A 12,165-nucleotide genomic window follows, 5' to 3' on the forward strand; every position below is an offset into this window, starting at 1 on the left:
CATGCACACAGAACAATGTAATATAACAAAGTAATAAAAAGTACTAAACACGAGCTCAATCTTATCTTTTTTTACAAATTGATTTTAAGCTATCAGGAATCTGCATTCGATGCTTTTCATTGTGCTTGGTGATAAAAGGCTTTGATGCATCAGCTGATGGAAACCCCGAGCACTGTTCTTCAGCTGATCTGAAGGCCATGTGAAGTTTGGACCATGTGAGATGCTGGATTAAAACTAGATGAGCTTGAATATATGAGTCTAGGGACGACGGTGTGCTAGTACCCACGTTCCACCTGAATAGGAATATAAATTCATCCGGTGAGGACAGGAATAGGACTGTAGCTACAGTGGAGTGACCTCGGCACACTGTGGAGTCAAGTAGGTGTTGCTTTGTCTTGTAATTCATCCACAGAAGAAAATGTACAAAGATGGAAGTTAGCATTGGACCAACTGATGTCAAAGACTCTGCAGATATCACTGTACATCTCAATCTGTCATACTAATCTTAAACAAGGGTGTAACTGACAAAGTACTGTTATTTTTCTTTCTGTGACTTTATTGTATTAATTTTTGGTAAACCTTTGAAAAAAAATCAGCACTGATTTCAACAGGCCCACATTTTGGAATAACAGATTTCCGAATCTTTTATGTGGCCTCATAAAAGGAAGTCCAGGTTGGTGCACATTGGCAGAAGTGGAGGCAAGAGAATAAGTGCCTCTCTCAAACAGAAGTCTACGATGACCTGGATGACTGAGAACTTTCACAGACATATCGCATAATATCTTAACAATTTTGGAATTGTTCATTTTGTACAGTTATGGATACAGGCTCTGTTTGACCTCTGCTCACTCCTTGAGTCTTTTGCTTTCACTAAAAATGGACAAAACACAAAACTGCTACCACCTTTATCTGCTGTTGTCTTTTCACCACTGTAATCTAGAGAAAATATTTTCTATACAGAATTAGTAAGAAACCAGACTGTACTGGGTTTTTGCTCAAATGTGTGCGTTCTTTTAAAGAGTGTTGCCTTGTATGACAGCTGTAAACTGATTTGTATGACAACATCTGGGGCTTTTTGACTTTCACCCAAAATCTTGTCACACAATGCTAATTTTGCAGTGTAATTCTGTGTTTCAGGTTCAGGCTCAGGTCAGCAGTTCCCTAGCTGTTGCACAGGCGCTGGCAGATGATGTTGACTGTCACGTATTTCCATTCAGAGAGTTTGGCAAAGGACGAATCAAGAAATGCTGGATCAGCCCAGATGCCTTCATCCAGATCAGCTTACAACTGGCATACTACAGGGTAACACACAGTGAAAGACTTCTCAGTTTCCAAAACGAGTCTGCAGCTGAATCTTAACAGTCCTAATGAATTACAGTCAAGTTAAATAAAGAAGTGGCGAGCACACAGAGACATTTTGTTCCTTTAAATATTATTGCAGGACAGCTGATGTATTTATTCAGTCCTGATAGCAGTACTGGAGTAGAACATTAAACAAAAACATCTACCAAAAATAAATGAGGGACCGTGGGCATCCTGCACACCGTTTGGATTTAGAAACTCCACAAGTAGACAGTTGTTTATCAGTAATATACCATTATTTAATTTACAGTTATTATGTACAATACTCAAAGAACGCAACAACATCACAGCTTGTACAAATAACATACTGAGCAGACAGCTCCCTACAAAACATATTTTAAAATATCTTGCCTTCTGAAATCAGATTATTCTTTTCGATACACCCTGTATATGAATTTTGTTGTTAATCTCTGGCTTTACAAGCCAAGAAAACACAACTGCAGGCCTGTATTCAGTCTTTGCAACTTTTCAATCTTCCTGTGTTCCCATGAGACGACCTATGTCATTAAGGATGGATATTCGTGTTGATGGTGTTAGTGAATCTGCTTATCAGGTGGAGATTTTATTCATTCCTTAAGTCCTGTGTAACTCCTTAATAACCATTTTCTTTATAATAGTAGGCTTTTATCAAAATTGACTTGAATTGAAACACAATATTCTTTTTGTATTATCAAAGTGGAAAAATCCTCCATTCTGAACAGATCTGTAGCACACACACATATCAGCTAGCATGTCCAGTTTTGCTTTTAGTGCTTCAAACCACATCTCCCCACCTGCTTTCACTTTTCTGCTTCCAGGATCGCGGTGGCTTTTGTCTGACTTACGAGGCATCGATGACCCGTCTGTTCAGGGAGGGCCGGACAGAGACTGTGCGTTCCTGCTCCAACGAGAGCTGTGCTTTCATCAAAGCTCTGGAGAGTGGAGAGGTACTGAAGTACTAAAATACTTGTTATTCATTATTTTTAAGTTTAAGCTTAAAGTTGAAAAAGAAAAAATGAATGCAGTGCCAGTGGTCAAGGTGCCTGTCCAAACTTAGTTGAGTGAACCAGTGAGAACTACATTGGAATATTGCTCAAGTTCCTCAGCCGTAGGCCTAAGGTCAACAAGTTGGGTAATGGCAGAAAGGATACCGTTCATAGCACCTCTCTGAATGCAGCAGTGAACATGAAAGTTAATGTGCCTGCAGTGTATGTAGAACACACACTGCAGGGCACTACACTGTATTCACCAGCAATTACACACACACACACACACACACACACACACACACACACACACACACACACACACACACACACCTTCTAAATCCACCTTTTGTTATTTTGAGTTTCAACACTTGGAGTGGGTCTACAGAAATCCAACTGGTAAGCTGTGTGGATCAAACTGTTGGTAATTATGTGTTATATCATCCAGCAGGAGCAACATGTGTACACATTCACCCACATAGCACAGCAGCAGTAAGTTCATAAGTGCTACTAAGTACGGACAGGACTGGTCGTGACAGAAGTTTGTTTGCTTTGACAGACAGAGGAACAATGCAGATGCCTTTTCCAACTGGCTTCTGAGAGGCACCAGAACCTTTATCGGATGGCTATGACTGGAGCAGGAATCGACAGACATCTCTTCTGCCTTTACGTAGTCTCCAAATACTTGGGAGTGGAGTCACCTTTCCTTAAAGAAGTAAGCCTTGGCTCGTTTCCGGAGGATGGCTACATTTAGATGTACTCATATTCATAGACTGTTTGGTTTAAAAGTCCAAACAGATTAAACGGGACCAACGCGAATGAGTTTCAGCTCTTTCAAAAATCGTGACTGTCTTCATATGTAAACAGATTGCATTGATTTAAATGGACGTGCACTTCTTTAGCAGCATTCTTGTTGGACAAAACAAACTTGCAACAAGACACAAACACCAAAGACTCTGATGTCAGGTGGACCGAAGATAGTGAAAGCAAGTGAACACTCCCATATATGCCCAAGTATGGCTGTAGCTTTCAGATCAGAACACTATCCTGATGACATTATGTCCTCAGGCTCTAGTTTCCAGTTGTACTGCACACAACATGCTTTGTGAGTAAAGAGAAAAAGGATTTTCGGTGACCCTACAGTCTTATTGATGGATTGGAGAGCTCATATCATAAATATAGAAATTTAACACTATCTCAGTTTTATTAATACGAACCATAAAACATTTAAGAGCGCAACAACAAAATGGAATGTGTCATTGATCAGCTGCTTTAAAGATGCATATCTAACATATTATGAATACATGACTATTGGCTCCCTTTGTGCAATCCATATTGATCCAATTAAGAGTCAATGTATATAATCAGTCAAGAATGCAAAGCTGTCCTTCCATCCAGGCTGCAGCCTATTCCAGCTACCACAGGGTGAGGGGCAGGGTACACCCTGGACATTTTGCAGGGCTAACACATAGCGACAGACAACCATGCGCACTCACACAGAAAGGCCCCGGCCTGATGGTGGAATTGAACTCAGGACCTTTGTGCTCTGCAGCGACAGTGCTAACCACAGCGACACTCAAAACATTATAATTAGGTTTTGTGTAATTTGGTGTCTTCTAGCTGACCACATCTGCTTCTGCATGTTCACCCCATGTTTTTCTCTCTCAATTCCTCATTTAAGGTTCTGTCTGAGCCTTGGCGTCTCTCCACCAGTCAGACTCCAGTTCAGCAGATGAATCTGTTTGACCTGAAGAACTACCCAGATTTCATCTCGCTTGGTGGGGGCTTTGGACCTGTGAGTGGGCACATTTACATCTTTTAAGACAAGGAGACTAGATAATGTATTTGTGGTGGGTGGCATGTGAGGCGTTAACACGAAACCTCGTGTCTTCACTGTCATGTCAGGTCGCTGACGATGGTTATGGAGTTTCATACATCATCGTGGGTGAAGATATGGTCAACTTCCACGTGTCTTCCAAATACTCCTGCAGTCAGACTGTAAGTAACGTCTCTGTGTCTTGGAGTTCAGAGACATCACACACTGTTGTAGGAAATCACATTTACACCAGACAATATTCTCAAGCCTTTTAAACCTGGCACAGTCTTGGAAAGAGAGATCGCAAATCCCAGAATTGTAGTACTGGTATTCCAATACCAGTAGAATTCTTGATAACCAACATACTTAAACTTTAAGTTTAAGTCGTTTTAAAACATTGACATGGTGGCTGCTCATTTATTTAAAATGTTGACAACATGCTTTGATGACAAGACACAGACTGAAATGTTAAGATGGTTGCCATGGTATCCTGTTGATGTTATAGTGCTTTTATGGTAGCATAGCATTAGCATTTGGTGTTAGCCGTTGCAGAAATTTTTGTTGACTTCTCAATGGCAGTGTCAGCTTTCTCAAACCCAATGGAGATGTGCATTTCAGAACAACATACTCTGAACATGCTTAACTTGAATTTTTTGAACAGATCTGGGTGTTGGCCTGTTAGGTACTTCACTAAATTGGAAGTATTTCCTCCCTTGGATCGAACCACCAACCTTCCAATCAGTAGATGACCTGCTCTACCTCCTGAGCTATAGCCCCACCCCATGTAACACATTTGTAAACAAGATGTTTTACTGTGGGAACCCAGCAAACCAAATACAGACCCAAAAAGCCAGGATGTTTATCTTGGCTCTGTCAATCCTAAAGTGTTGGTTTTATGCTGACTGGTTTTTAGGAGTTTTCCTTGGCTCAGATGGACCTTTGGATAAGTCCCTACAGTACAAGTTAGAAGTTGGTTCTCACAAAGTCAGCGGTCTCCAACCTTTTTTGCACCACGGACCAGTTTAATGTCAGACAATATTTTCATGGCCTGACCTTTAAGGTGTTGCAGATACAACAAAATAAAATTATATGACCAAGACCAAAACTGTGGTATTTTGTAAATATAATAAACGCAAATTCACTGTGTAATTGAGTAACTTTATTAGCACCGTCCTCCTGAAATGCGCCAACAACATTGAGAGTAACGTCCTCCTGTCTGCCCCTTAATGCTCTCTGGTCGCTATGGTAACGCATAAATATTTCTTTCAAAATAAAAACTACAACACAGGAAAAGACCCAGGGAAACTGAGTTAATGATGAAAACCCTGAAAACCATAAATTTCACACCCGAGCCTCAACTCTAGCGGCCCGGTACCAAACGATTCACCGACCGGGCCACGGACCGGTCGGTGAATTTTGGTAAATGGTGCCAAAACCGAATCCAACTTTTAAAAACATGGCCTCCTTCAGACTTCCAATCCTTTAAATACCTGAAATTTCATGCTTGAAGCCACCTTGACGCTTGTGCACCTCTCATCCATGTATTTACACAGTAAACAAACACTTTGAGTACTATTTGGTAAGGTTAACATCACACATCAGCATGACCACAAACGGTGGAGGATTTTTCAATGTTTGGGATGGGTTTGTGGTTTTAAATGACACACAGTTGTCACTGAATTTTCACAGAATCATTTCATAAGACAGGCTATGATGTCATGTATACAGGGTATGGCCATTGTTCCATGAAAGGAAAGAATGTACTCTTTCACTCATTTTCACTTCCTTTTTAATCATCAAGCTCTTCATAGTCAACACACATTCATCTAAAATCTTTTTTTTTTTTTAAATTTCAGAAGAAATGCCAAAAACAGCCATTTGATTTTTACCTGGTGATCCTCGTAATTCTGAACCTCAATACCAAATCTTTCCACACTTAATGTGACTGTGGGTTGATTCCAAGTGTGCAGCAAGCTTTGATGGCAGCGTCGTCAGCAACAAAAAAAAGTCTAGAAGATGAAAGGCTTTTTCAGAGGAAAACCGCATTGGATTTCCAGTGAAGTATGCATCTGATGATGAAAAAAGGGGAACAGTCTGCAAACTGAGGACATCAATTTAGCTCCATTACTAAGTTGCTGTATTTTATTTTTTATTTATCATCAGTGTAGACAACTTAGTTCCTTTGCACAGCACAGGCACAACTCGTATCAGACCTAAATGTTAGTTCTGGCTCAAAATGGGTTACCTGATATTAAGAAACCTTCAACTTTTGGGGGTTTTAGGAACAGACAAAATGTATCTTAGGCTTGTATCTAAGCTTAAATGAAACCCAACTCACAAAAGAATAAAACCCTTGGAAGTTTCCTTTGAAAAGTTAAAAAGATATCGACTTTATCCACTTAACAATATTTCTGTTTTGCTGGTAATAAAAAAAAAAAAAAATGCATCAACATTTTTCGAATGGGGCAAAAACACAACGATGAACTGAGCCTCACAGTGGTAACTTATTGTGGGAGTTTTCACAATAAGTGCACAGTCTTGATAGAACAGAATTAAATATTAAATATTATTAAATATTAAATGTTTGGATCCCTAAAATACTCAGTTTACATGAACAAGCAAACGTGATGGTAGGGGCGATTGAGGATACATTGAGAAACCTTGATTTCCCTGGGCTTATCGGGAAATCAGTCTTTTTTATTAAAGGACATTATAATGTTTGGACTGAGTCTTCTCAGACAGAAAGAGAAGACAACCTGAAAACACAACCGCTGACAGGAAAAAGCAATGACAACATTTGTTCCTGTTTTTTCTGAGAAAGTTTAGATTCGTCTGATTCACTTGATGCAAGAAAAATTTAAGCATTTTCTGACAGTACTTGGATTTTGGAACGAGAACTCGGTCCTGTTTTAAAGCAGTCTGTTATGCCCTCCAGTTCATGGAGTTGAGACTACAGGGCTCCAGTCGGGCTACCAAAATCTAACTCAGCCCTGCCCGTCGTGGTATGATAGGAAGGAAAATATGTCTACGCTTTTGCATTCTTTCGCCAATGTAGCTGAGTAATTATGTCATTGGCATCGATGAGCCACTGTCAATATGTGACATATCGAAATCGCGTTTGAATTTGCGCTTGCTTTTTGCTTTCACTTTCATTTTGCGATGTGTGTAGAGGTGTGTAGAGAGCAGCAGCACTGATTGGTGAGTGACGATTAATTGTGCACCAATTCCTCTGACATCGTCTTATCACTCATTAGCTTACTATTCAAACGCGACAAGTGAAATCTCTCGCAGCAAGTTTAAACATGTGAGAGGTTGAGTGCGCAGAGAATCGCTGACCCTTATGTAAGTACGTGTGTAAAAGCAGCAGGATTTACGCTAGTATTTTAGTTCTGCTCAGCCAAATAAGACAGGTCAGGGTGAAGAAGGGGCAGCCAAAGAAAAGCCGACCACAAAACGGAAAAGTTATGACAAATCGGACTATGAGGCAAAAAGAAAGCACAGCTTTTTTGGTTTCATGGACAAAAGAATTTCTGTGGCTGGAATATGACGAGCTAAATAACATGATGTTCTGCCAGGTGTGTTGTGAGTTTCATTTGATTTCTGAGTCGACAAGCGCCTTTGTTACTGGGACCAGTAATTTTAAGAAAGACCCCATCAGAACCCATGAGAAATGCAAGAAATGCATTATTGCTCAGTCTGCAGTATCTTTCCCAGAACAAACAGCAATTGCAAAAAACATACTAAAAATAAACCAAGCACAACAAGAACTCCTGAAAAAGCTGTTTAGAACAACGTGCTATATTGCAAAGAGTGAACTACCACTGGCAAAATTTAGCAGTCTTTGCAAACTTCAAAAAGCAAATGGCCTAGATCTTGGTTCCACTTACTTCTTACCTGTGACTTCAGTGGAAATTTCAGATTCAGGATCTGACACAGACTGATTCATGTTCTACACAGTTCTTACAAGTTCATAGAAATTTCTGTTCAATTTGAACCAAGTATTTGAGTTGATGGTTGTAATTTTTATACAGTTGTTGTGATTTGTATTTTAACAATTTTTTGATTAATTTTTGTTTCCGTTACAATATTATACTTTAATGTATAATATTGTAAAGGAAACAAAACATAAAAAAATTGCTCTCTTTTTTATTCGGGCTGCTTAAAATTATTTTGGGCTACCAAAAACTGAAGAATGCCTGCCCAAAGGGCTACCAGAGATTTTGAAATTTTGCGAGCCTTGGACTAGATGCGCACTGTTTAAGGCCTATTCAGTTTTTCATCATGTGGCCTTGACATGACATACTTTTTGTTACTCAGTCTGGTCCCTGGCCAAAATGTTCCTCAGATGAGCCTCTGGTTTTGCAGAATGCACTCATTGTGCAGTCAGACTGGAATTCGGGACATTCAGATTTCTGAGTGGGTTAATGCCTCACATGTTGTGTCCTTTTCCCCGAGCTTTTAATGTGTGTTTTGGTGGCAAGATTGTATAGATGGTTTTAATGGTTTTTAAGAAGGGGCCACATGAATGCTGGGACCCAAGGACCCTTGAAATGAAATTGAAATTAATGTATGAGATCAGTGTCTATAAATATTTTGTTCTTTTTATTTTGAAACTCACTAAATATCCCTTCTTCATTCTAAAGAGGGTTTGACTTCTCACTTCTCTGTCCATGTTCTCTTTCTTCCTTCTTCTGTCTCTGTGTTGTTACTTATGTACCCAGTAACACGTTTGTCTGCTTTATACACTTCCCTTTCACTTCTCAATACTTACTTTTTCTTTTCTTTTTTTCCTTCCCAGGACTCTCACAGGTTTGGAGTTCAGATAAGTAAGGCTATGCAGGACATCATGGCTCTTCTCTCAGCTGATCCCAAAACCTCTGCGTCATCCAAAGGCACAGGCCATCCGCAGTCCAAGAAGCTCGAGTAAAAACAAAAGCGAGCGAAAGTCTGAGCCAAACAACAGAGAGCTTCTTTCGGAGATACAGATCTTTCGTCTTCTGCGGTCTTTAGACACAACAAACATTTACAGCAGCCTTTTACAGGCCAACAGATTAACATAACTACTGTTGTTCTTTTTTTAAAACCTCCCACTCAGTGACAAAAGATAAGCCACGACGCTCCCGTACCTCATCCATTCCGAAGCCTCTTGTGCATCAGCACTAAACACACAAACCTTCTTGTATTCTAAACTTTAAAAATTAAACTTTTTAAAGTTACATTTCTCACAGTTTTCTGTCAGAATATGAAAATCTGTGATCAGCAAAATCTATATTTATATGTTGGAAAAAATGGGGGCAGATGTCATCACTTGAGTCTTTGGAGGCAGAGAAAGTGAGACAAATGTCCCTGATAATCGGCGGAAAGCATTAAGACGCCCTTAATCTCACTAAAAGTGAAGAGCGCACTGACACCATTCATTACAATATGATGTTAGAGGTTATTGTGCATGTTGGGCTTTGTTAAAGTCAGTGGACACGGCAAAGGAAAAAGGAAGTTCTGGCCAAATTGCACTCCTTTATTTCTTTATTTGCAGTTGGTTTATCAGCTGGGAGTGAAGGTTTCCAGTGAAAGCCTAAGTCTAGTCTCTGTAAACCTGGTGTAATCGCTCACTCGACCTCCAGATAAAAGCAGTACATAATCCTGAATCAATAATTAACATTTTAGTTTAATTTTTAAAGCCGGAGAGAGAACCGACTGTTCAGCCACAAAGCACATCGCTTTATATGTGGGCAAGTTCAAGGGAAGCTTTGGGTATCAAAGCCACATTTTAAAATGATTGTCACATTTTATTTTTTTTAAAAAATGCTGTGTTTTTAGTTTGTTTGCTAGCGTGTGGGCTTTTTCTTCACTTATCTTGCTGGTGCTTAGCAGAGCGTGGCTAAGGCTTGTTGATACTTGCACTACTATGAGCAGTGTTTTGTAAGTAAGAGTCCTGCAAGTTCAAGTCTGCTCAAGTTCAAGTATTATCAGTAAATGTACTTTTGGATAAAGGTGGTAAAAGCGTAAAGAAAGGGGGAAAAAGTCAACTACAACTCAGGCCTCCAGACAACAAGCTTCAAAGTCTCTCAAAGTCTCTTATCATTTGAAGCTTGAGATTTGGCTCTCCTCACATTCACAGGCCATCCAGTCCAAGAAGCTCGAGTAAAACGGCAAAAATAAGTTAGACAAATATTCCTTTTAATTGTCCAGACACTGTCCAAAACACAGCTTAAGAAGACACTAACTGGCATTAAGTAAACAACGTGAGACAAGTTATTTACCAGAGGCTTTGAACTTTTGGATCAAATGCAATGTAACTAGAACAAACGTTAAATGAGAAGTCTTTGGCCCAGCTGGAAGATTTCGCATCTGTTCTCCTTTCTTTATCGGGGAAGTGCTGAGAGCACCAGAAACCAAATGCAAAGCAAGACACAGTGATGAGAAAACGCTGTGAAATGACCGAATGGGCATTCTCTGATGGCTCACAACATCAAGTTATAGCTTTCAGGCTGTGTTCTGTCTGGGATCCAGTGATGACTATTAAAAGTGCAGCATTTTAGGAAGGGAACAGAACAATGTGTTCTTTTGTGTCGTGTGCTTAGCGTAGTGATTAAAAAGGTGAATCTCGTTTTTGATAAATTTGTGGCTATACTTCTGCATTTTAGTAACAGTTGTTACAGGGGTTATGGGAAGAGCAAAATGGCAGCATGTGATCTACAGATGTTGACAGCTGGGAATACAGCTGTGTTTCTGTGTCTCGCTGCATTCATATCACTATACAAAGTTATATTTGTTGTCTATTTGTGCCAGACATGATTTGTTCCTGCCAGCTGCTTGCCAGTTAAGGGCAGAGTGACAGAAGTACTAACAGCCCACTTGTTGTTTTACAATTTTCCACGGGGCATAAAGTGGTTCATTCCCACAGAGCCTCTTCTCCTGTATTCAGGTTTAAGAAACATGTTCACAAAGAAACTGTTTCAGTGCATTTTTTTTCTCCAATTAGTGCACTTCCTGCAGCAAACCTTGTAACGTGCCTTTTTATTATTATTAACTGTTTCCTTTCTTGGTTTTAAATGCTTTGATGATGTGTTTGATGTAATGAATTTACAATAAAAACCCTGCTTGTTTTTTCTTTTCTTTTTTTTCTTTTTTTTTGTTGTTTTTGTTTGTTTGTTTTCCTCATCTTGACTGATTTTTGTGTGTGTGTGTGTGTGTGTGTGTGTGTGTGTGAGTGAGTAACCTGGTAACACTTTTGTAACTGCTCGTGTTGTTTCCTGATTTTCTTTGGTTGCTTGGTTTTGGGTTTTTTCCCCTTAGTACATCGTTTTCTTTCTAAAATGCATATAAATCTGCATTATATGCATTTGTGGACTCTGATCACCTTCCACAGTTGGATCTGATGCGTTGTGTAAAATAAAATATTTACTGTCAACACCAGTGTGCCTGTAGCTGATGTATTATTATTATCATAATTATGTGTTGAATTGATCAAATTGCTTAGTCCCAGCTCTGCTTTGGACAAGAAGCCCAGAAGTGCTCCAGTTCTCCGACTGGGTCAGATTCTATAATTAGAGCCAAGTCTTTATGTGTCTGTGTCTCAAAGTCACATGCCAGCTGAATAAAGATTTAAATATTTGCTACAGATGATCTGAAATTAAGAACGGAAGCAAATTCACTGTTGTGAAGAAGTATTTGCCGCCTTTGTGATTCTTATTTGCGTTGCATCATTGCATGTTTGTCACACAAATACTTCAGATTGTCAAGCAAAATTTTAATATTCAAGGATTCAAGAAAATACAAAGTGCAGATTTTAAAATGATTAATTGGTTTGTAAAAGTTGACAAATTTTATCCAAACATACCTGGCCATACATGGGGAAAAATGCTTACCCTTCTAGATAAAGAAATGCTTTTTGGTTTTTTAAATAATAAATCACAAATTAACTGATTAAATGCACTTATTTATTTAATTAACTGATTTAACTGAAAGCTCAGTTCAGTTTTGCCAAACCCAGGCCTGATTATCGCCAGGTATGTTGCATCA

At 39.3% G+C, this 12,165-nt stretch overlaps 1 protein-coding gene across 2 annotated transcripts in view; it reads left to right on the forward strand.

The window, feature by feature from the left end:
- LOC134625872 (carnitine O-palmitoyltransferase 1, liver isoform-like) overlaps positions 1–11,593 on the forward strand; it is a 70,910-nt gene extending 59,317 nt beyond the window's left edge. For both annotated transcript variants that reach the window (XM_063471194.1, XM_063471195.1), the window contains 6 exons: positions 1,138–1,302; positions 2,160–2,288; positions 2,887–3,042; positions 4,009–4,122; positions 4,233–4,325; positions 8,942–11,593. In XM_063471194.1, coding sequence (XP_063327264.1) covers positions 1,138–1,302; positions 2,160–2,288; positions 2,887–3,042; positions 4,009–4,122; positions 4,233–4,325; positions 8,942–9,070 — 786 coding nt within the window. In that variant the 3' untranslated portion in view covers positions 9,071–11,593. The remainder of the gene's footprint in view (positions 1–1,137; positions 1,303–2,159; positions 2,289–2,886; positions 3,043–4,008; positions 4,123–4,232; positions 4,326–8,941) is intronic.
- Positions 11,594–12,165: the final 572 nt, after the last annotated feature.

Source organism: Pelmatolapia mariae, linkage group LG4, assembly GCF_036321145.2.
Source record: "Pelmatolapia mariae isolate MD_Pm_ZW linkage group LG4, Pm_UMD_F_2, whole genome shotgun sequence".
In the NCBI taxonomy this organism is placed as follows: domain Eukaryota; kingdom Metazoa; phylum Chordata; class Actinopteri; order Cichliformes; family Cichlidae; genus Pelmatolapia; species Pelmatolapia mariae.